This window comes from Callorhinus ursinus, unplaced genomic scaffold (genome assembly GCF_003265705.2).
Source record: "Callorhinus ursinus isolate GAN/ISIS: 27379988/994484 unplaced genomic scaffold, GSC_fseal_2.0 scaffold4, whole genome shotgun sequence".
Classification (NCBI taxonomy): Eukaryota; Metazoa; Chordata; class Mammalia; order Carnivora; family Otariidae; genus Callorhinus; species Callorhinus ursinus.
The window spans coordinates 31,236,860-31,262,076 of NW_027397066.1; the positions used below are offsets into that span (position 1 = coordinate 31,236,860).

The 25,217-nt window shown below is 43.4% G+C and overlaps 1 protein-coding gene across 9 annotated transcripts in view; it reads left to right on the top strand.

Annotated features, from left to right (window-relative positions):
* Positions 1-25,217, top strand: part of TBC1D1 (TBC1 domain family member 1) — a 226,012-nt gene that overhangs the window by 97,753 nt on the left and 103,042 nt on the right. For all 9 annotated transcript variants that reach the window (XM_073891531.1, XM_073891527.1, XM_025887689.2 and 6 more), the window contains 5 exons: positions 9,494-10,012; positions 11,911-12,000; positions 15,429-15,533; positions 16,059-16,191; positions 21,894-21,985. In XM_073891531.1, coding sequence (XP_073747632.1) covers positions 9,494-10,012; positions 11,911-12,000; positions 15,429-15,533; positions 16,059-16,191; positions 21,894-21,985 — 939 coding nt within the window. The remainder of the gene's footprint in view (positions 1-9,493; positions 10,013-11,910; positions 12,001-15,428; positions 15,534-16,058; positions 16,192-21,893; positions 21,986-25,217) is intronic.

Below are 25,217 nucleotides of genomic sequence, written 5' to 3' on the forward strand. Positions count from 1 at the left end.
TTTCCAGTATTCGGCCTCAATTCTAATAAACTGATTCCATTCAGTGTGTTTTAAGTACACTAAGTGCAATTGTAAGGTGCTGTCTGGGACTAGTTCTCTGTGAGCCTCAAGTGTTGCACATTATGCTGAGAAGTTTCTGATTCGATTGAAAAGACTAGACTGTGTGGCTTAGGGATGGGTGTGTTTATGTGCTGTGCGTGTGATGCTGTTCCCAGCCTGGTGCTGAGTGGCTGAGGTTCTGAGTCCAAGTACAGCCTCCTTGGGGATGACTCATTACTGTGCTCTGAACCTTGCCCTCGGTCGAGGGAAGCTCTCCTTGATCCGTTTGGTTTCTTTGGGGGAGGGGAGGAAAGCCTTGTACCTTAGTCCCACCCTTGAAGATCTGGTGGAAACTAGAAAACTTCTCTGCTGTGTTTTCCATTGAGGTGGATTCTGCTCACAGGTCAGCAAAGGAGGGCTGTGGAGCCCCGAGGGAGGGGCAGGGCCACGTGCTACCCCAGGGGCTCCAGTCACTGAGGACCGGCTCCACTCCAGCTGTACGGTGGACCCTGGCGCAAGGGGAAGAAAGTTACCTTTTGAGAGGTGCAGAATCATCTTTGAGTGGCTCATTTAGACCTGTGTGTAAGGCAGGGTGTGGATACTTTGTAAATTACCCACTTCCCCCCCCCTCCCCCCCGTTTCTTAGTTCTTTCTTAGTTCTTTTTTACAGCCCTTTCTCATTCAGTGTGGCAGGGAGCAGAGAGGCATGGGAATAATGTGTAAACAAGTCACTGAAACGTGAAATCTATTTTGGCTTTTTCCAAACGTTTTTTGATGTGATCTAAAATTTTATATGTTCCCCTTTTTTATAGGGAAAAAATTGAGTCACTTGGGCTCCCCGAGGGTCTTTGGTGGCTGGTTTTATTGTAACGGTAGAGTTTGGTAAATATTTAAATCTTCCTATTTGCTCTTGATAATTTATTTGAAATGCACTCCATACTGAAATTTTGTGTTTCTGTTTTCTTACCCTTAGCACTTCTGCTCCTGTAGTGTTGGCATTCTACTTTGTTGAGTCATTTGTCTACTTCTTTATCCCCTGTCTAGATTGTAGGTTACCTGAAGAACAGGATCTGTGTGTGATTCATCCTTGTATTCAGCATAGAATTTGGCATAAAGTGTTTTATATAGTGGGAGTGTGAACAGGACTCTTAGTTGCAAATGACAGACACCCAGGGTAAAATGGCATAATAAAAAATTTATTGGCACAAGAATCCCAGTTGATTGGCTTCAGGGATGGCTGGATCCAGGTCCTCAAACATCAGAACCATCATTCTCACCCTCTCTCTCCCATTTTCTTCCCCCCTGTCTTGTTTCACCTCCTCTGGAACTATCTAGCATGACTTTATTTGTGATAGCACCAGAAATTCCAGGCTTATGTCCTCAGAAAGATAAGTTCAAGAGCAGGATTTCTCAATCTAGGCAATACTACATTTTGGGCAAGATAATCCTTTGTTGTGGGCAGCTCTCCTATCCATGGTAGGATGTGCAGCAGCATCCCTGGCCTCTGCTGACTAGGTGCCAATTGCAACTCTTTCCCTCCAGTTGTGACAACCCAAAATATCTCCAGACATTGCCAGATGTCCCCGAGGGGGATGGTGGTGGGCGGAATTGCCCCAGGTTGGAGAACCACTGGTCTAAAGCCACAGCAAGTTTCTTTTTTCTACCAATTCCTTAAAACGCATGGGCTTGCCAGTCTGGTCTGGTTTGGGTTATGTGACCAACCCTGAACTAATTCTGTGGTGGGTGGGGTAACAGAATATGCTGGTTCCCAGTCCACTCATGAGCTGGGGCTGGGCCTGGGTCTGTCTGTGCCATCGAACCACTGGAATGAGGGTGGGTGAGGTACTACTCCTTATGAGGGGGGAGGGCACTGGAGTCCATGTAAGACCAGAACAAGAAACTGCCGAACCAAGGCCAAAAAACACGTGGACCCCCACAGGAAGTGGGGAGTCTTTTTGAATTGAGAATGAAGTCTTGGCGTAGTGGAAAGAGGATGTGTCTTGGCATCAGGCAGATGCTGTCCTGACTCTTTAGCTCATTAACGGGGTAACTTTGGGCTAGTTTTTACCTTTTTCTCACTCAGATTCTATCATGCTTGTGAAAATATTATTTCATAAAATTTTCATTGATGTTATACAAACAATTATACATAAATCATATACTCAGTGACTTCAGAGTTTAAATAATCTCATACAGCCAGTGCCCAGATGAAGAAACAGAACAGTCCAGACGTCCCACAGGCCCACTCCCAGTCACTCCTCCTCCAGAGATAATAGCTATTCTGTTGTCATAGCTTAGTTTTGCCTGTTTTTGAAGTTTTGCAAAAGTGGAGTTCTACCATATGATTCTGTTCTACGTGTTGTTTCTACTCAACATGATGAGTACTTCGCCATGTGGTTGTACATAGAATAGCTTGCTTATTCTCCTTCTACATGTTTTCGATTATATGGATATCACACATATTTGTCTGTTCTGTTGCTGGGCAGTGTTTTGCCTCTGGTTTTTGGCTGTTAGAAATGCTGTGACTGTCCTTGCACACATCTGTTGGTGAGCCGGGACACACCTCTGCCCGGGATGCCCTGGGCTGGGGCACTGGCTCCTGCACTAGGGGTGTAATTGCTTTTAACTGCTCTGAGATTCGCAAGGACTTTTGGGTTTTTTTGTTTTTTGTTTTGTTTTGTTTTGTTTTGTTTTTAGATTTTATTTATTTATTTGACAGAGAGAGACACAGGGAGAGAGGGAACACAAGCAGGGGGAGTGGGAGAGGGAGAAGCAGGCTCCCACGGAGCAGGGAGCCGGATGTGAGGCTCGATCCCAGGACCCTGCAACCATGACCTGAGCTGAAGGCAGATGCTTAACAACAGAGCCACCCAGGCGCACCGGGACTTTTGTTTTGAGGCATAAATGAGAACAGGTGAAAAGACTCGTGTCTGTTGCCTGATAGAAGGTCCAGATCTCCTGTGTTTCATCTAAGATTATTGATTTGTACATGAAAAGACAACAAATGGGCACTTGTTAGCTTGAAAATCAGTTTTAATAAGTTTAATGTATTTGGCCCTGCATGATTTTAGGTAGAAGCAAAACTGTATTGGTGCCCAGTGCTCTAGCTGATTTTGCTGTTTTATTAACAAATACACACTATATGACCAAGTATTCTTTTATTAATAATGATCTCTCAGTGGCAAAATTTCAAAAGGGCATCATTTATAAAAACTGATGGTGGTGTGTGTCCTGGAGAAGGAACCAGTGCTTTAATGTTTTTTCCTAGTACATTTACATGTTTATGGTTCCCTCTGCCTTGTAGAACAGGGACCCCAGTGTCCCTTTGCAAAGATTATGTAACATGCATAACTAATATGGGGGATTGCTGTGATTAACTGCTAGTTCATTATATTTGTGAGCATTTCTTAATCTTCGAGAGATTATTTTGATATAAACTTTGATCAAAATTATAGAGTAGCATTTCTTATAGGACATTCACACCTATGTATTTAATGAGCTGAGACTTCAGAGATGCAGTGAATTTATTTGCAAACCAAATTTGCCCTTAAATGGTATGAACAGCTTGTCAAGTATCTGTGTGGTGATTTTTTTCTGTTTTGTCTTGGCTAGTTTGTTTGTCTCTGCCCCAAGCATGGTGTGGATCTGTGCAGTCGGGCTGCTTCAGTGCTGCTGACGCACACAGCTTGCCGGGGGCCTTAGTAATCAAATAGGGTTTGGGTATAATTGTGTGGGAACAGGGCGAGGAGGGAGACACGAGGGGGACAGGTGATGGGTACCTCAGAGATGCTGCCCGGCGGGACTGCCTAGCGCCTCTGAACGCTGCGGATGCTAGGGCCCCACCTCCAAACAGGCTGCTGCTTCTGGGCTGGGGCAGGGCAGTTCTCACGCGCAGCCCTGTTTGAGTTGAGAGCCAGGGCATTCACTGAGGAGGATTGGACTTTGAGGGCTTAAGTTCTCGGGTTGAACGTTCAGTGATTTATTCCATGATTTCTGTCAGTATCTCTGCTAACCAATCAAAGTGTTTTGCCTTTTTTAAACTTTGTTTTAGGAGAGTTACAAAGCAACTTCACAGTCTCCCAGAAGCTCCTTTCTCTCAGTCGTCCTTGCTGACCTCCTCCCACCCGCTTTGGTCGGCTCCTGCAGCTGTTAAATCACTTAGGTTGGATTTGTGTCTCATTGTTTTAAACATTTGCAGAAACATGGTGCTTGCCTCAAAAGGTTGTAGTGAACCTTTCAAATGATTATTTTGGAGTAGGATGTTGGGTTTTGTGTTTGCAGAGACTCTTTTCATGGGGTTTGACAGCTAAGAGTTTGTCGCATTTGCCGTTTCAGAACTGGGGAAGCTGAATTCCCCTTCTGTTTTGCGTAAGAGGAGAGAGCAAGACCCAGAGGATAGAAGGGGAAGGATGAAGGAGGCGGGTGCCCTGTGTTAGGGGCCAGCAGTCGTTAACAATTCTCAGGCGCCGGATGCCGCCTCAGTCAGCTCATGAGCGCGGCTGGTCTCTCCTTCGGGAAGACCTACCCCTTGAGTCTGACCTTGGGCTAGTTGTAAGCGTAAAGTAGGAGTCGAGGCATTAGTTCACCCTGAGGATCCAAAGCCAGTGGGCAGGTAGGAGAGGCCTCTCCTCGGGACCAGCCTTCAGTCCCTTTGCTCCTGTTTGTGTTTTCGCGTCTGCCACTTTATCCTGGAAATCACATATGTAGAGTGTCCCTTACTCCCTAGACTGCGAGCCTCTCCGGTCAGAAGAATCCCGTCTTCCTCCCTGTATGAGGTGTACTCACATCTCTGTGTTGAATCTAGGTTCTGTAGGCTGCGCTCTTGGGCAACATGGGTGCCGACATGTGTCGTATCCGGATGGGGTCAGACAGCTGTTTTAGTCTCTTTATTAAGTCGTGAGCACTCGTAAGATGTTGCCTTAAGTGTTTTGTATTAAATTTAAGGCATGTAAAACAGAGGAAAATACTTGATTTAATTTCATTTTCTTCCCTTACATTTACCTTGTTTCTGACCAACGGACGTAAAAACCACTCCTTACCAACACAAATGAAACACAAGTCTGTTTCTTCTGGAAAATAATTAATGCAGAATAATTTTCTCCTAGAAGTGCTTGTTTTAACTTTTTGCCATAAGAGAACATTTCATCTAAGGGACAAAGCACAGCGTGGCCTGCCATATTTTTGCAGTTTGGGAATGTCTTACTGTTAAATAACAGGAAAAAAATGCTACAATTTTAAATACAAATCCGGGCTTCTTCAGATTCATTTAATATTTATTTGTTACCAGTTGGCAGCAAAGCAAATATAAATGTAAAGTAAAATGACTTTTCATTCTAAATACTGTTTTAGAAGCTCTTTCCTTAGTCCTTGTGAGTAAAATTACACTTGCAGTGTGTTTATAATCCTTTAAAATCCCTAAATCCTTACCAAAAAAGTTGACCCAAATGTTGAAATAAGGACTTTATTTACAGAAATGAATGTTTCTAGTTCTCTTACACTAAGTATCATTTTCTGGTGACTTATAAAAACAGTATTCACTTAAGCCTGCTGCAGAAACAACATACATATATACCATGCTTTTTTAGTATGTGAATTTGAAAGAAAGTTGTTTTGATTGTGAAATAGTGCAGCTTTACTTTAAAAAGGAGCGTTAGTATAAACTCATAGGTTGACAGAAGTGCAGTTTAATAAATTTTATGTCTAAACTTGGCCTTTTTTTATTACTGGTGATTCATTTTAATTAACATTGTTTTTTGTTGTGATTCCCAACGTACAAGGAAATAAAATCTCAAACCCTTATTGAATTGATGCCAGTATAATGCTTTTCAGGTCTTGTTTTTGCTGTAGGTAGCTTTAATTTACTCTATCTGCTTCTCTGTGATCAGAAATGACGTAGATATTATTGCTGACTATACTAAAAAAAGATTTTGTTAGAAGTACCCAGATCGTTATCAGTGGGAATAAACTCCACCGTCCTCAGTGTATTTGCCAGAACAGGGTCAGTGTATTTGCGGTCAATATTGTAACTTGAAGTTTATGTTCTCAGAGCCTGCAGTTTTACCTTGAGACACTTTTCAGTTGTTTGCTTATTTTAGGGGTTACTATTGGCATCACCTCTTTCTTTCTTTTTACATATCTCTGTAAGCTGCCAACTTCAACAGCTGCTGATTCTCAGTGGCCCCTCGCCCTTGGTTGACATTCTGACGTCATCCTTGACCGCTCCCCCGCCCTCCTCCTCTGCCTTCCATCCCCCAGTTTCTTTATGTCTGAAGCATTGGTGTGGCCTACGCTCCCATCCCTGCCTTCTTCCTTTACTTTGCCTTTTTCTGTTCCCAGGTGGCAGCCACTCTTGCACGTGGGCTGCTGGCGTCCCAGCCTACATCTCCTGTCTTGGACTCCAGGCCCAGCTGCCCGGCTGCCCAGCTGCCCGCTGGATGCCTTTACTTTCAAGTCCTCCTGGTCTTAACATGTACACAAGCCAAACTCCTCATGTCGTCTCCCCAAACCTGCTCCTTCTGTGTTCCCTGCTCACGCAGTTTGAGGCTGACTCTGCAAGTCACCTGCTGGCTTCCTTGCCCTCAACTCCCCCATCCAGATAGCCGCCAAATCTTGTGTATTCTGTCTTCTCTAAGCTTTTATTCAGCTTTTCTCTCGACTCCTATCTTTGTCCAGGCTCCCCCAGACCCCATCTCAATACTGTAAACGTTCTAACTAAGCCTCCCTTGGGGCCCCACTCCCGCCCGGGCAGGACTGCCTTGCTTCCATCTCCTGCTTCTGGATCCCTACCTCCTGGCATCTAGTGATACCTAGAGAAATGTTTGGAAATAAAATTAAGTAAACGACTCTGTCCCCTCATGTGACAAGTAACCCTGTAGGTGAGTCCAGGACAAAGTTAAAAGAATGGAGAATTCAGCATTTCATCACAAATGGGTATTATGCCTTCATTTTTTGAGAAATAGTGCTCCAGGTCATTCTGGTAAAGGGAACTACACTCTCAATACAGATTTACAAACTTACACACAGGTGGAGTCCGTTTTTTATTGAAAAAGTCTCCTGTTTTACTTATGGTAATTTTAAAACATTAGATTTTTAATTGTTGACAGTTTATTGCTGAAATTATGTTTGGCGATATGCTGTCAAATACTCTGAGATGGTTATGTTCTTGTCAGGATCCCAGTGATTCTTTTTAACCCGTTTTCTCCTTTATGCCCGTGTTACAGTTCACCAGAGCAAGGAGAGGGGGCACTGGGCTTTGACTAAAACCCGTCTCCTAAAGGTTGTGATTAGTGTGTAGGAAAGACTGGCGGTTGGAAAAACTTCCACAGCCTCCACCCCGACCAAGGTTGTGCTGTGCTCTTCAGCCTCTTCTGGCCTTGGGAAGTGAGGGAGCAATCAGATTCTCTACTTTGGGTCTTACTTCTCTCTCTGCCATTTACCATCGAGTCACTGTAAATTCACACGACTTCACACATTTTCTCTGCGTTTGATTATTTATTTATTTATTTATTTATTTATTTATTTTCTGCATTTGATTATTTAATGAAAGACACCATTACCTCAGATGCAGTGAAAGACCCAGATATAGAAATGACACTTATTTTAACAAACCTCAGGAGCCTGTGTAAGACTTTTCTGTTCAGAGAGTACGTTTAATATTGGGGAAGATTCATGGGACGCCTGATAAAATAATTTCATAGACTTGTTCAGAAAAGTGGTGAGGTTCTTTACTTGCATGAATTGGTTATTTTTCTTTGAAAATTCTTTACTTCACAAAAATAACTTTTACCTGAAAAATCTTAAAAGCTTTTTTTTTTTAAGAAACTGAGGCAGTTCTTACCAATGTCCGGTAGGCCTGTAGACTTGTTGGCAAAGGTGTGAATGGTGAATGGAACCTAGGCTTTCTCCCTCCCTCTTCTCTCTGTCCTCCCTTCTTTTATATTAACCATTTTCAGGCTTCCATGGGATGTGTAGTTGGGCAGGGAGTGTGCTGTAGCACAAGCAAATAGTGCACATACATGCTCGACGGATGTTGAGATTTTGGCTTATCTAGTACTGTTTAGCTCGTATGCTTCAGTAATCAATTTTTAAAATACAGACTCTAGCTAAACATATTTTAACTCTTTGCATGATAAAATACCTTGGGAGGATGTACCATGATCTTTATGGCAGAGATACTGTCTTTAAGACATGCTTGACAGGAAATCACAAAGAGAAAAATCTTGAGTCATTGGGTCTTATAGAACGGAAGCATACATTTTAAATATACAACCATGTCCCTTTCCTGTATATGTTGATCTTTGAATTGTTAACGGGTTTTTTGTTGCTGTTCTTTCTTCTATAATGTTGTTAGAAGACTTCGAGCCTCTGGGTATTGGGCTTTAAATTGAATTTTCTTACATAGAAAAAAAATGCTTTGGGTGTTAGGTCCTAACGAAAACCAGGTCCTTCCTTATGAAGATTGAATTCGAGCCTGTCTTGTTTCAGTGCCGCGGCTGTACCTCATCTAAGTGATCACATACATACTTACTGCGGTCACGGATTCATCTTCATGTCCACTGCCACCTTGAAGGCTCTTGTCAGAAGCTCCTGATGAGAGGGTATAGCAGTAGGGACGATGATGGCATGCGAGACCCTTTTGTTCATTCTCTTGGTCATGGCTCTGCACGGACCCCGAAGGCTTTGGAGTCTGTGTGGGAAGAAGCGCCTGTGTGTTGCCATGATAATGACACTGTTTTGGTTGCTCACTCCGTGGTTAAAGCCCCCTAGCTCTGTAGTCATTACCAGCTAACTGTTAGGAAACCGAGAACTAAGTAATCAATTGCCATTTGTCCTTGAAGAAAAAATAACGATGTGATTTGAAGAAAGGTTTTATATGATAATTTCAGTCTTCACCTGTCATCCTCATCTGACCCATTTACTGTGGAGGGCTCTCTGAGACACACTGCTGTGAAATCGAGAAAAATCGCATATTGTTTTGGTGAGTCCCATTGGAGACAGACCTCTTAAGGAGGTGACGGAAGCTGCGGAGAGGACTGTGGCTTTGCAGTGGGACTAAGCCGGGGTGGACTCCGAGGCTTGCCACGTTGGACTCCATGTCCATGGGCTAGTCACTTAACCTTGTGGAGTGTTGTGGGCATGTGAATCCTCTGGCATAGTCCCTGGCACGAAAGAGGTGCTTAATAAATATTGTTCCTCTTCTCCTGTCTGTGAAACTGGTGCATTTCCCTCTCATGGGAAGGCGTCTACAGTCTCAGGTTCCCATGGGCTCCTACTTCAGTGCCACGGAGCATGCGGTGGGGCGCTCGGGGAGAGCGGAGCGTAGGCTGCTTGTACAGTCATGCCGTGTGTGTGTGTGGGGGGGGGTGTGTGTGGGTGTGCGCGCGCGCGCATGTGTGCCAGGGTGGGGAGTACCATCTACTGCGGGTTCCAAGTAACACTCTTCCTTTCCTGGCAGGTGCCTGAGATCATCAGCTCCATCCGCCAGGCCGGGAAGATTGCCCGGCAGGAGGAGCTCCATTGCCCGTCCGAGTTTGATGACACATTTGCCAAGAAGTTTGAGGTGCTCTTCTGTGGCCGCGTGACAGTGGCTCACAAGAAGGCCCCTCCGGCCCTGATCGACGAGTGCATTGAGAAGTTCAACCACGTCAGTTGCAGCAGGAAAGCCGAATTTAACTTGGTCTCCCAGAATTCTGAAACCCCAAATCCCGCGGGAGGCCTCTCCTTCACGGAGAAGTTCCGGTCTGTGCTCCAGCCAGTGGGGAACGGCGAGCAGGGCCGGAGGCCCATGCGCAAATCCTTCTCCCAGCCTGGGCTGCGCTCGTTGGCCTTTAAGAAGGAGTTTCAAGATGGAAGCCTTCGAAGTAGTAGTTTTTTCAGCTCCTTTGAGGAAAACGACATTGAGAACCACCTCATTAGTGGACACAATATTGTGCAGCCGACAGATATTGAGGAAAATCGAACTATGCTCTTCACGGTAAAATATCATCAAGCCCCAGGCTCATCCCCAGTGTGAGATCCATGTTCAACCTGCTTTATTGAGCAAGGATTCGTAGCAAATTGCTTTTGAATTTATGTGTGAATCTGTGTATTTTTATTGTGAATAATCCTTTTCTCAGGATAAAATCCTTACTTTAGCCCTAGGCCTTTAAAATCATCGTTGGAAACCTAAAGAGAATCCATCTTCTATCCTTGTTTGTTTTTATCTCTACCACCCCCCCCTTAGTTGAAAGAGACCTTTTCAGTGGAAGCAACGGGGCACAGATGTAAAAGAGGCCCCCAAAAGGATTTTTTAAAGTATATTAATTTCAAGTAATATATTTCGACAGAATCTTTTAGTTCGAAAATACTCCCTCTTTACTGTTTCTATTAATTTATTATAAAACATTTATCCTTTGTTAATCAGGATAATTGGATTTGGGGATAAGATGGTATTTGAAATTTATACCCAAAGTGAAATAATAGTTTAGCCAACTGTTACTCCCTTTTTTCTGGAAGAGGTTTGGTGAACTGATAGCCAAGTGCCAGAAAAGGAATGGACAGGGAAGCTGTCCTTGGCACTTGGGGTTCCTGGGTTTTGTGCTACTCTGGGCTCCTTTGAATGGGCCTGCCCGGGGCCTTGCCAGCAGTGAGCTGGCCTCTGATGATCTAGGGAACTTCTAGAATGTCATGACTGGTATTCTAGAGAGAGCAGAATTACCATGAGTATAATGTTCTTGTGCCTAACTCAGAGCAGTGAGGTGGCCGACGGGTAAGGAAGCTGCTACTTAGGTTAAGGCCATGTTGGATGTAAGCAGGTTTAAGATGAAGATGATGTGTCAGTGGGTAAATAGGGCTTTTTCTTCCTCTTTTCGTCATGTACTGAAAAGAATGCTAAGCACTCAGGCTTGTGCTTTAGTCTGTGATGTATATTTAAAAAGAAAAAACTCTTGGTGTTATTGTGAAAGCTGCTCGGCACATGTATGTTCAAGTACTTGGTGTGTGACTGCTGTGTACAGGGTTCCTTGCAACATGCTAGTAATAACAGCGGTGAACAAGACAGCCCTGGTCTCTGCCCACGCCGAATTTAGATTCCAGTAAGGGGGATTGACAACTGAGTGTTCAAGTAATTGTCTCATTACAGTTGTGCTCAGTGCCACAAAGGAGAAGTAGAGGATGTTGTGAGAACATCTGGGGATTCCGGGAAGGCTTCTAGGAGGAAGTGATTTTCGTTGAGCAGAGGTTCAGTGTGGCCAACTAGATATTCTTCTAGTTGGAGTATCCTGGGTTCAGGGAGCAGCAAGTGAAAGGCTCTGAGGGAGGGACGGGCTGTTGCAACACAGTCCTCTGCTAGAATGGAGTTCATTACGCTGACTCAAGGCTGTAAGACAGTGTTAACTATGCTAATGCTCTAACTTTAAGAAGTCAGGTAAGTAGTATTTGAATGCCTAACACGTAGTTAGGTACTCAACAAATGGTAGGTTATTTTAATAATTTTAAAAGACTTTTCAGTGAAACAGTTAATAGAAAGTGTTTGGAAGTTTCAAAAGGAGAGCTTTTGTTTTCTGGAAGCTTTACTTTTTATAGAAATGTCACTTCCTTATAAAGGGGAGATGTGGTATCTGTGGTTTCGTTGTTAAGTTTTGGATATTTGGTTCTTTGATCTCAAAGAAGCCTGCTGTCTTATGTGGGTGAACGTATTAGCAGGTGTCTTGTGCTACGAAATCTGTAGGGTAAACTGAAGCCTCTGGAGGTGATTGTCCACATTGAAATTGTCAGAATCATATAGCAGCTTGTCCCTTTTAGTCTATATTTTCATAGGTCACAGAATGAGAATGTATAATGAAATTGAATTCAACTTTCATGAAAAACTAGTTTCTTTTTTTGTCTTTTAAGATTGGCCAATCTGAAGTTTACCTCATCAGTCCTGACACCAAAAAAATAGCATTGGAGAAAAATTTTAAGGAGATATCCTTTTGCTCTCAGGTAAATGGAGCTGGGTTTTTGCCTCATTTGCATTTGCATTTTTAATGAATTCTTCTATCTGTCATTCAACAGAAGTGCTAAACGTCACAAAATGTATGCCTTCTAGGTATACTTGATTTGTGATCCTGGCATTTCTCCTTTGATTTGGTATATTAAGGCAAAATATACGTATAATTTTGAAATTAAGTTCGCTATTAGCAATAGTAATCTACTGGAGAAAATAGATGTACTTTTCTTTTTTCAGTTATTGGTGGTAATGTTCTGTAGTCACAAATTCCAGATGTATATGCGTGGGTCTGCGTGCATGTCTTATTTATACATTCATACATACACACAAATATTTTTAAATGCTCATTTCTACTTTATAAAAATTCTTAACTTCTTTTTGGGTACGAGTCGTTATTCTTTCTTAAAATAGTGAATCTCTTTAAGGATGCTTTCCTCGTCTACTTGAGTTCTTTCTTGATAATCTCCCAAGGTGTGTTTCATAGAGAGATTTTGGAGAATCAATTATAGTGAGTTATGTCAGTTGTACTCAGGGTCTTCCTAGCAAATAGGAGATCACTTAAAGTTATTGTTTGGCTGTATTTTAAAACTCTGACTTCTTACTTCCTCGCTTCCATTTTCTCATAATTAATAAGATGTAATGAAAATCTCATTGCTGATTTATAACATGATTCTACATTTAAAAAAAAAATCCCTTTTGAATCCATTTCCCAAAATGTGAAAATAAAGAATGCTTCTTTCATAGTTGACTAGGGAACCATTTACAAAATAAATTTTTCCAAATCCTATTCCCTGGAGAACGAATGTCTAGCAGGTGCTAACCTTGCTGTGAGAACATGGATTGAGATGCCAGAATATGTCAGTCATTGCCCATTTATTGGAAAATGTTCAACCTGAAAGTGAGATGATCCACGGAATTTAATCTCGATTTGCTGCTATTTCTATTGAAATGTTAATGTTTAAGGTTTGCTTTTTCATGTAACAGTTTATTCTTTCCTGAAGGGTGCAGCTTACACAAGTGTACATGAGGACTTGAATTTCAAGTTATTGGCACTCGTATCTCTGCATGCTGGTGCTTTCTGGAGGCGCTCACGTATTAATATTTATGGGCTGTGTCTTATCTGCATCACGGTGCCTCTTAGCTGATACTTCTAAGACAAGTTTACATATTTACTGAGAAGAGTTCTTAGGAAACTATGGTGTGCAGCCTTAGCCTTAATAGCTTACATTTAAAAGCTTCTGTGCTCTTTGTGTGTATAATTCTTGACTCATCCTTCATACCAGTATACTTCAGGACTTACCTGTTTGTTCTTGTAGGAGAGTACAAGGTTTTAAATCTTTTTTTTTAAACCTTTGTGTCTATGTTTGCGTGTGTGTGTGCATGTGTGTTCATAGTTGTGTTTCTTCAATAACCTTTTGTCTATTTTGATTTTCAAAGTAATTTTTTTTAAAGATTTTATTTATTTATTTGACAGAGAGAGACACAGGGAGAGGGAACACAAGCAGGGGGAGTGGGAGAGGGAGAAGCAGGCTTCCTGCCGAGCAGGGAGCCCCATGTAGGGCTCGATCCCAGGACCCTGGGATCATGACCTGAGCCGAAGGCGGATGATTAACGACTGAGCCACCCAGGCGCCCCAGTAATTCTTTATTCTTTAGTACATAGGAAAAGTTCTCATTTTTCTGTGTCCACTTTTCTGTACTTCTTTTTATTACTAAAATGAACATTAAAAATTCTCCTTTTCAGTTCTTATGGGGTAATCAGAATATTTTAGCAGAATGACATTAATCTTCATATTTGAGAGATGTTTTTAGATTTTTAAAATATCTGAGAAAATCGTGTAGAACCACAAAAGACCCCAAAAAGCCAAAGCAATCCTGAGAACAACAAAACTGGAGGTATCACAATCCCAGATTTCAATATATACTACAAAGTTGTAGTAATCAAAACAGTATGGTACTGGCACAAAAATAGACACATGTATCAGTGAAACAGAATAACCCAGAAATAAACCCACGATTGTATGGTCAATTAATCTATGACAAAGGAGGCAGGAATATACAATGGGGAGAAGACCATCTCTTCAACAGTGGCCCTGGGAAAACTGGACAGCTACATAAAAGAATGACACTGGACCACTTGCTTATACTGTACACAGATAAAAATTCAAAATGGATTCAAGTCCTAAATGTGTGAAACATGAAACCATAAAACTCCTTGAAGAAAGCATAGGCAGTAACTTTTGACATTGGCTGTTGCAGAATTTTCCAGATATCTCCTCAGGCAAGAGAAACAGCCAGAATAAACTATTGGGATTAAAACAAAATAAAAAGCTTTTGCAGAGAAGGAAACCAACAACAAAATTAAAAAGCAGCTTACTGAGTGAGAAAAGATATGTGCAAATGATATACCCCATGAGGAGTTAATATCCAAAATAGGTAAAGAACTTACACAACTCAACACCAAAAAACCAAATAATCTAATTAAAAAATGGGCAGTGGACCTGAATAGACATTTTTCCAAAGAAGTCATGCAGATGGCCAAGAGAACACATGGAAAGATGCTCAACATCACTTATCATCAGGGAAATACAAATCAAAATCACAGTGAGCTTTGCTGGCAAGGATGTGGAGAAAAAGGAACCCTTGGTGCACTGCTGGTGGGGATGCAAACCGGAGCAGGCACTGTGGAGAACAGCATGGAGGTTCCTCAAAACATTAAAAATAGAACTACCATATGATCCGGTAATTCCACTACTGGCTATTTACCCAAAGAAAGCAAAAGCACTAATTCAAAAAGATATATGCATCCGTGTTTTTACTGCAGCATTATTTGCAATAGCTAAGATATGGAAGAAATCCAAGTGTCCATAAAGGAATGGCTGAGGAAGATGTGGTGTGTATATATACCCAATGGAATATTACTCAGCCATCAAAAGGATGGAGATCTTGCCTTTTGGGACAACATGGATCGACCTAGAGGGCATTATGCTAAGTGAAATAAGTTCAAGAAAGATGAAGAAAAAGCAGAAATAGACCCAAATAGAGAACAAACCTGACAGTTGCCAGAGGGGAGAGGGGTGGGAGGTGTGCAGGCTTCCAGGTATGGAATGCCCAAGTCACAGGGATGAACGGTCACAGTGCTGGGAATACGGTCAGTGGTATTGTAATGGCGTTGCTTGGTGGTAGATGGGAGCTACACTCGGGGTGAGCATGGCATGGCATAATGTAACAGACTTGTCAGATTACCATGTTGTACATCTGAAACTCATGTAACATTCAGTATCAACTGAACCTTAGAAAAATCTGGGAAATAATTTTAGAGTGTTCTAGAAGACCGTGCTGCCTAAGTCTTGTTGCCTTCTGACACTTGTGACTCGGATATACCGCTCAACACTCCTTCCTCTCTTCCCCGCCTTCAATAGGGTATCAGACATGTGGACCACTTTGGGTTTATCTGCCGAGAGTCTTCAGGGGGCGGAGGCTTTCATTTCGTCTGTTACGTGTTTCAGTGCACCAATGAAGCTCTGGTAAGTGAGACTAAGCAGCTCTTACCTGGAAAACATACTTACATGCAATGTGAACCTCACTGATTTTTCTTTCCTTCGCAAACCATAGAGCTTCATCGACGTGTCATTATTTGGCTTTAATTATCTGCCATGACTATTTAATAACTAGCTAGTACACATGCAAGCCTTATTTGGGTATGTGTCCTCCATTTTCATTGTTTTTGAGGACCTGCTCCCATTTACCCTTGGCCTAGCATTAAAATATGTCATTTTGGACGTATGATCCAGAGGAGTTGGCTTTTTCATGAGTATTGAATTTTTTATTTTTTACCTTTTCTCCTTTACAAGCTTTGAGCATCTAGGTAGTGTTTCTCAGACTGTAATCCTAGCAGTTATTATGATTATTTCTGTCTATCGGTGATTAATAGCCCACCCCACCCCCCGCCAAATCTTAAAATGCTAAGTCTTTGCAGAGTCCTGAAATCTCAGCCCCACTCGTCTTAAATGGGCGTTTTGCTGGCTGCCCTGTGTCTTCTCTCTGATCAGGTTGATGAAATCATGATGACCCTGAAGCAGGCGTTCACTGTGGCTGCCGTGCAGCAGACAGCTAAGGCACCTGCCCAGCTGTGTGAGGGCTGCCCCCTGCAGGGCCTGCACAAGCTCTGTGAGCGGATAGAGGGTGAGTAGCGGCCCCCCTCCAGGAAAACCGAGGCACTCTGCGTTCCTTGAGAGGCTCCTGTTAGTCACAGGGATCACAGGTGAACTTCCAGCATGTGGTGGGGGGGGGGTGTCTTCTGTATCTTGCCAAGCTGTTGTGCTAGGTGCTCAGGGTTTGAAGATGAACTGCCATGCCCCCGTCTACCATCGCCACTCTAAGGGTCGTGGAGTAGAGAAATAGAAACTACAGATACAGCTGCCTAGCATTTATCCAGGTTGTGAGTGGTCAGGTCAGCCCGGTTGGTTACTGTGAAGAGATCTGCTAAGGTCAGAGCTGCAGAATCTCCACCAGGTGTTTCAGGTCCAAGGTCATCGGTAACCCCTGCCAGAACAGTGCTCACGGAGTGAAGGGGGCAGAAGACAGGTTGCAGCTGAGTCACAGGGAAAGAGTAAAAGGGACTGAGAGTCGACTATAGTGTCTAGAAATGTGGTGTAGGGAGAAACCGCGGTAAATGTGATCATTTGCAGCTACTGTTTGTTGAGCACTTAAGATGTACTAGGCACTGTGCTAGGTGCTTTCACATGTGAGAGGAAAGAGGATTGTTTATTTGTATACTTTAGGGATAAGTACATCGAGGACTCGTGAAGTCTAGGGGGAAACTAGTGAGTGCACTAGTGAGTGCAGGAGTCTGCCCGTGTGGGAAAGCCTTCCCTGTTACCAGCCCTCAGAGCCGCCCCCCAGGAGAAGGCCGTGCTGGGGGAAGAGCCAGCTGACCCAGCTTTGCACAGCTGGGGAGGTTTGAGCAAATCCAGAGCCACAGGGCCCCGGTGGGTCAGAATAGAAAGGAGGCGATCCCTCCCGAACGAGGGTGGGGAATCTTGTTCAGGTGGGAGGAGAGATGCTCCATTTCTGGGCCTGCAGGGGAGGCGGGGCGTGAGAGGAAGAGAACCAGGGTAGACCCGCCATGATGATCCTCTGAGGGAACCCGACATTGAAGGGGTTCATTCCTCTCTCTTTTTGGTTTTACATTTTTTTTCCATTTATAGGAGGATTTCTAAAATGTGTGTGATTCTGAGGGGGGGTCACAGGATTTAAACAACCTATGTTATTGTAAAAAACAAACAAACAAAAACCAAAAAAAACCCAAACCAGATTTGATCATTTCCCATGTCCCTAGAATACTTTTTAAGATTTTATTTATTTGAGAGAGAGAGAGAGAGAGAGCACGAGAGGGAAGAGGGTCAGAGGGAGAAGCAGACTCCCTGCCGAGCAGGGAGCCCGATGCGGGACTCGATCCCGGGACTCCAGGATCATGACCTGAGCCGAAGGCAGTCGCTTAGCCGACCGAGCCACCCAGGCGCCCGCATGTCCCTAGAATACTTTTAATAAGCACTACTTGGGTCGAGAAAAACTCTATACTATTTAGATTTCATTTCCCTTTTTTTCATAATTGTTGTAAAAGTACACATCATATAAAATTGACCATCTTAACCTTTTTAAAGTGGACAGTTCGAGTGACGTGAAGTACCTTCACGTTGTTTTGAGGCCACCACCGCCATCTCTGGAGCTTTGTAATCTTTCCAGACTAAAAGTCATTAAGCTGTTAACTCTCCAGGCCCCCTGCCCCGGCCCCTGGCAGCTACCATTCTGCTTCTGTCTCTGTGAGCGTGACGGGCTCCAGGTACCTCATCTAAGTGGAATCATACAGCTTTTGTCCTTTTGTGACTGGCTTATTTAGCGTAACATCTCCTAGGTTTATTCCTGTTGTAGCATGAATTTCATTCTGTCTTAAGGCTGTCTACTATCCCCTTATGTGTCTGTACCACAGTGTCTAGTCATCTGTCCATAGACATTTGAATTGTTTTCACCTTTTGGCTGTTGCGAATAATGTTGCTGTAAAGTTGGTGTACAGTATCTCTTCATGTTCCTGTTTTCAGTTCTTTTGGGAATATACGCAGAGGTAGAATTGCTGGATCGTATGGTAATTACGTGTTAAATTTTTTGAGGGACTGCCATTATATTTTCTACAGTGGCTACACCATTTTACATTCCCATTAGCAGTGCACAAGTGTTCCATTTCTCCACATCCTGACCAACACGTGTTACTTTCTCTCTTCCGTTTTTTTTTTTTTAATGATAACCATCCTAATGGGTGTGCAGTGGTATCTGATTTCCCTTTTTAAATGAGCTAAATTGACAATTATTACCTTAAGTTTCAAAAGCTCATTTGCTGGCATTATAGGTGCTCTTTAAAATGAATCAAGATGATTAATATTTTCAACTGTGCTTCCCTAGTTGTTACTATTTGCTGACATTATACAGAATATAGCTGGAAAGGAGAAAAGTTGAGCCTTACCTAGAGATCTCATCTGAAAGGATCACTAACCCTTCCCTTAGTGGTTGTCAAGATAAGGGAAACGATGACAGAAATGTCCCTTAAGAGCTTATTAAGAAGCCAATGACAATGTTGACCTTGAAGATAAAGCAGACTGTGATCTGCAGGACTGGAAGGATTCCAGAGTTCTACTTGATAAATCTTTCTGTGGTCTGGCTTAGCTTTCAGAAAGTGAGAGCTGAAAAGTTCAGTCAGGGTAGGGATTTTGCTGCTGTATTTTGGAATTATTATTTAATTCGTCTTTTTACCTGGTAAAACCCAAGCAATGCAGAAAGCTCTGCTAATGTAGAAACATTCTTGATAGCACAACTAGAAGACTGGTGTTTTGCCTGCCTGATGGGAATCATTTCTTAAGTATTAAGAGGGCACAGTATTACAGGCATCCATAGTAGGGGAGATGTGTCCTTTGTTGGGGTGATGCTAGTTTTACGAACACTTTGAGGCCCTTGCTCTTTGCTATAGTGCATTCCTCATAAGTAGAGTGAAGCGGTTTATGAAAGCTCATTGTATGTTCCTGTAAGAATAGCTATAATAGGAAGTCAGGCTCTGGCCAGGATCTCCATACACTGGGGAGAGGACCAGTGACACGGCCACAGAAAGGAAGACTTAAAGACTGCTTTCTTAATCAATTGATATAGTCGGGTTATGCCCCAGCATTTATAAAAGAGTACATACACTCTACCCACCGATCATGTTGGACACTCCACTCACAACATGTAAGACGTGCAGCTTTGCTTGGGTCTGAATTTGAACTCTGAGCAACTCCTCCAGTGCTTTATTTAGCATTTTGCTTATTTTAAAGTTGAGCAGAGCATTTTGGGAATTACTAGAATGAATTATATGTTCATTCTAAAAAGGAAGAAAGTTGAATTGAGTTTTCCTTTTGCTAAGTAAATTTGCCTCTGGCAGAGCACAGCCGTTCATCAGAGCTCCCTTAGTAAGAGCCTTTTCTGCACTAGCGGTGTGAAGGTGACCTCACTAACAACCGGGCTAAAGGGGTTGTAGTTCTGGAACGCCCTTCACTCTGGCTACCTTTTTCTCTGTTGTTCCTTGCATCCCTTCCCCCTGTAAAGCCTTTTGGCATCACGTGGGGGGTGCCACCTTCTTCCTGCAGAAACCAGCCAGCAGTGGCTGATGTTGCTGAGAAGCCACATGGAAGGTTCACTGTAAACATGGAGTGGAGAGCCAGGCATGGGGGCCTGGGGGGTGGGGTCAGAAACCTCACCTCCTGTTTGAGGTGGGGCAGCAGGGACCTCCTGAGGTGAGGCATCCTGACGGCAAGGATAAAACTCGTCAAAGAATCTCTTCATACCCGCTGAATATGAAGAGTAGTCTGTATTGTGGCCTGATTGTTAGAGGTATATAATTAGTCTGTTGTGTAATTATTCTATTATACTGTTAGTCTGTTGTGTAATTGGTCAAACTTTTCTTAGAGCTTGGGGGTTCTCTCCACATGTGAGTGTCTCGTCAAATAATACATGTATGTCCAAAATAGGATGCTTATGACATTGTGTCAGAGACCTGCGGAGAGGCCTTTTGGTTAATGATGACTGTTCATTTTACTCGTAAATTTAAACACTGTTTTGATTCAACATTTAAGTAGTTAGTGCAGTAAAACCATCTCTCTCTTTCCCTGGCTTGTATGACCTGCCAGCTTGCTGGAAGAGTCCCTGAATTGCGTTCTGACAAAACCCATCTGTCTTTTCTGTACTTCATCCACCTCTGCATTCACTTTAGGACTGAAGCCACCTGTAGGTCAGGCGACTTGACTCCCTGGGCAAAGGGAGGCAGTGGAGAGTTCATGAGCCGTCTGCGGAGGTAAACGGACATGGTTTAGAGCCTAACTCTGTCCCTTACTTAGCCGATGACCTCGGACAAAATGCTGGACTTTGCCTGTGTCTCAGTTTCTTCATTTATACATTGGAATTACTAAAAATGGTGCCCACTCAGGGATTGTTTTGAGGATTGAGATGATGCACATAGTGGCATAGCAATCACTTCAGAAGTGTTGGCTTTTATTTTTATAGGATTTTCTTGGCAAAAACTAAGGGGGGGGTGCTGCTGGGAGAAGGGACATCCCGGAAGCTGAGATAGCCCCTGCAGTTTGAGGAGGGGCGCAGCTTCCAGCAGAGCTGTGAGCAGGGTGGCGGCTCTGCGTCCAGCCGCCCTGGGGTGGGGATGGGGGTGGGGAGGCAGCGGCTCTGTGGCAGGCTTGGCTGCTGATCGGCCTCCTGACTTTTGACAAGTCACCTGGCTTCTCTAGACCTCAGCAAACACCTGTGTAAAAACAGAGGCTTGATTTCCAAGTCCTGGTTCCAGACTTCAGAGGTGTCCCCTCCTGGCCATCCTTAAGCCGTGTAGATGTATTCACAGTGTCCTCCGGGACAGAGCCTTGGCCAAGCACCTGCCCAGCCGCCCAGCCTCCTCAGCTGGGGGGCGGGGGATGGGGAGGGAGCTGCAGCAGGTGGGTGAGGTGTGGATTGCCTTTGGAATAAAAGTACTCAGCGTCGGCAGTTTTCCCACGGTAAGCAGTTTTCCCACGGTAGTTCGGTCAGCAAATCCTTTTCATTCTAAATCTTCTCAGCATGTGTAACATTTATCTCCAGCACCAAGAAAAGGCAAAGCAGGATCTAAGCCATATTTATGTGGAGAAACAATTTTCCGGAGTATCAGCTTCTCATTGGCACTAAGATTGTGACTTTCTAACTTTTCCTCGCAATCCTCTGTAATGGTAATTAGATGGGCTTAAGACTGTTAATGCAAGTGGTGATAAAACGGAGCTTGTTAGTGACATGAATCAGTTTTATGCGGAGGAGTCTACTGTGGAAGAGAAACATGTTTCAAATGGAGCAGTAGTTGTTTTTCCTTGAGTTGTCAAGTTTATATATAAATACTCATGAGAATCTATTTTCTGAGGACAGCGTTCCATTGTATGAGGTGTTCTAACACGGAGTGGTGGAGAAAAGAAAAATTCGGAACTGCGCAGACCTGAGGTGGGGCCCAGTATGGTGGTCTTTGGAGATCACATCAGCTTTCTGGGTCTCGGTTTCCTTAACTGCAAAATGGGGATAACTGGAGCATCCTCATTGACTGTTCTCAGTATTAAATGAGGCAGGCCTAATGTTTAAGATCGTGCCTGGCGAATGAGGGCTGGACTAAAACATGTTGTCATCATCACCATCGTGAACGATATTACTGAGTAGAATGTCCGGAAAACTTCAGAAGCCTGGAGTAAGTGGGTAAGGACGTAAAAAAGCACGAGTACGGAAGTTTTACTGCCTTGTAACTTCTCCATAGAGTGTTTTCCTGTCTCTTTTTTTCTTAATAGGAATGAATTCTTCCAAAACCAAACTAGAACTCCAGAAGCACCTGACGACATTAACTAATCAGGAGCAAGCAACTATTTTTGAAGAGGTTCAGGTAAAGTACGAGTTTCTAATTGCTAGACTGAAAGCAGAGCTAAGCAGCTTACCTGTGAGATGGTACGTATGAAAAATAGCAAACCAGAGCTGCCACAGCTCAGAGGAAGTGGCCCCGAGTTCCTCTTGGTTTAGGCTTAGCAGCCCTGGGCAGGGGCCAGGTCAGACGGCAGTTTCCCACCAGGTCTTGGTTTTCACGGTAAACGCGACTAACCCAGAAAACTCCTGCCTTAAAAAAATTTTGGAATGAGCGAAAGGAATCGCACAGTGGAAAGAGCCTTCAGCCCAGGAGACAGAAGACGTGGACTGTGGTCCCCGAGCACTCCTCTGCTCCACGGGAAGCTTCTGCCAGCCCCTTCCTGCTCGGGGTCCCAGCCCCAAAGTGTGGCAGTGGGCAGAGACAGCATTTCGTACGTGAACTTGGTCATTGGTGGTTCCTGCCTTCTTCCTCAGTGTTGGAAAGGGATGGAGATGATGTTATTTACTTAGAACTGTGTGTCAAACCTAAACATAAAAACAAAATACAAAACCAAAGCCAGGCTCGTCGGTGTTCTGGAAACTCGCTCTTGTCCTTGCATGTAGATGCCGCGTAGCTCGGGGAAACCACGCTGCGTGTGCTGGAATGCCTGTTCTGTGTTCATTATGAATCTTTAATGAGCTCATCACAGATTTCATGTCCGCTTCAGCCGAGGGGCACTTTCTAATGTTTCCTGGCACTTTTGTAGGGAGGAAAGCACATCAGGACAAAGAATAAATACCTTTTTTTGCGGGGAGGAGAGCGACAGGGGTCCTGCAGAGGAGTCTATTAAGCAAATCAAGAGGGCTGGCAGCTCTGGATGGGGAGTTCTCTCCGCCTCCTCAGTGGGTGCAGGACTGTACACGCAGGCCCGTGATCCATTTTCATTTTCTGGCAGGAGTGACACATGTTCGGAGAAGAAAAGCATGGGAAGGTTTTTCACTTTCATAAGTAGCTTAGAATGTAATTTTCACAATTTCCAGTTGCCTTTACATTTTCTTGTTTTCTTCTGAATCAACCTGAGACAGGCTACTTTGTTTTTTCTCGAAGGATCTTTAGAGTTCTGAGGACACAGTACTCAGAAAAACTTAGTGTGATTTGTACTTGGAATTCATAAATGGATAGGCGGTTTGCTTCTGACTGTTAATGCATTTACCATGGAGGCTGGGGCCTTTTTCCATGATGCCGGTCCACTTGCTAGTCAAGTGTTATCAAGCCACTTTGGGGAACATCTTTGCGGCAAGCTTAGGAGATGCACATTCTTCCCCTAATGTGCATTTTATTTAGACAGCACTGTGTAGCCATCCCAAAACAGTGCAGTGACTCAGCATAGGTAATAAAGTGTTGTTCAGCAATGAGAAATTCCTAATGGATGTGATTCTAAGATTCTCTTTGATCTAAAATTTTAGATATCCAGTGCATTATGGAAAAGAGACTTTAGAGAAAAATGATGACACAGGTTTTTGTTTGTTTTTGTTTTTAAGTGCATGCAGTTAATATCTTGGGGCCCCTATGTGTTGTTCTAGAAGGCTCTATAACTCAGTTGGCTTAAAGACCAAAGGGAAGGGACACTGGGTGTGAAAAGCCAGCTCTTTGTCCTCCATCATCGTAAGTGCGGCTCTTCCTTTTAAATGATAAAATTTGACATGGAACTCTTCTTCTAACGGCTTGAGGGTTTCATTGAATTATTTTCAATGACCATTCTTGGTTCTTATGAAACATTTTATAAACCAAGTTTCTTTCTAGGTAGCAGCACCTGCTAATGTGTTTGAAAATCATACCTTTCAAAAAGATCGTAAAGAAAAAGATGGCTTTGCAGTGTCAGGAGCCCTTTTGTAAACAGAAAGGTTAAGACGTTCCTTTGTACAGTTTTCCTGGAGGGTAATTTATTTCTGAAGAACTCTCCAAGGGTATATCTTCATAAGACAAATGTAATTACGACTGAAATTAATGGTACATGATTACTTAGTTAAAGCATACATAATCAGGGTTTTTGTAAATAAATGCTTAATGCAGAGAAAGAAGGGCAGACCACACAGGACATGAAGAACAGAAATCTGTAATGGCCGTGTACGTGTCACTGGAGGTTGTCGCTGCCACGTGCGGGCTGACTTTGAGCACACTGAGAGAACTTGGTGCCAGATGAGCCTGGGGACCTGTTAACCCTTTTGTCAGGGGACTCCTGACACTTCAGAGCCACTGTCTAATTGATGACCTTAGGAAACACAATCTTCAAGCATATCTCACTGTGCAGCTGTGCAGGCGGCCCACGGGGTCTGGTGGTCGGTCCCCTTTGGTGCTTTCCAGCCCAAGTAGGGCTAGTAAAGGAAATGCCTCCAAACTCCAACTCTCTTCTTCAGAATGAGAGTATTTCAGGGAATGGCTGAATTAATACTGAGTGGATAAATCAAGTCGATCTGTACTCAGTGGGGGTCAATAATGATTAAAGAACATGATTTTTCACGAGTTTTAAAGATTAATAGAGGAGCTGTTTTTCCCTCCGCTTTTTGAAGAATATCAACTTAGCTGGATTCTCCATGGCTTTAAAATTAATTCCTATAAGATTTGATTATAACGTTATAAAAAGATGTTAGGAAGTAGTGTCCAAGTGAGCATTGCCATTTTAAGTACTCCGAAGACCGTAGATTCCAGCATTCCGGTATTCATCACTCAGCGTTGGAAATTTAGTTTCCAGTCACTCTTACATCCAATTCGTAGGCCTTCTCCTAGAAGTCAAGAAGCATGTGGCAGAACTGGCTTTGTTACCTTTAACAGGCAATCAATTGTTTTGTATTTGTTTAAATGAAATATAACAGGAGAAAAGCACACAAATCAGTGGTGTGAGTGTTTCAGTGAATTTTTATGAGTATTCATCTTATAAAAAGATGAATGGCTGGCTGCCAGCATGAAGATTAAGACATAGAGCATTTCCAGGGGCACCTGGGTGGCTCAGTTGGTTGGGCGACTGCCTTCGGTTCAGGTCATGATCCTGGAGTCCCGGGATCGAGTCCCACATCGGGCTCCCTGCTCAGCGGGGAGTCTGCTTCTCCCTCTGACCCCACCCCATGTATTCTCTCTCTCTCTCATTCTCGCTCTCTCAAATAAATCTTTAAAAAAAAGAAAGAAAGAAATAGAGCATTTCCAGCTCCTCAGAATCTCCCCCCACTACCCCCCACCTCGGTATTGCCGCCAGGGACACACCATCCTGACTTCTGAC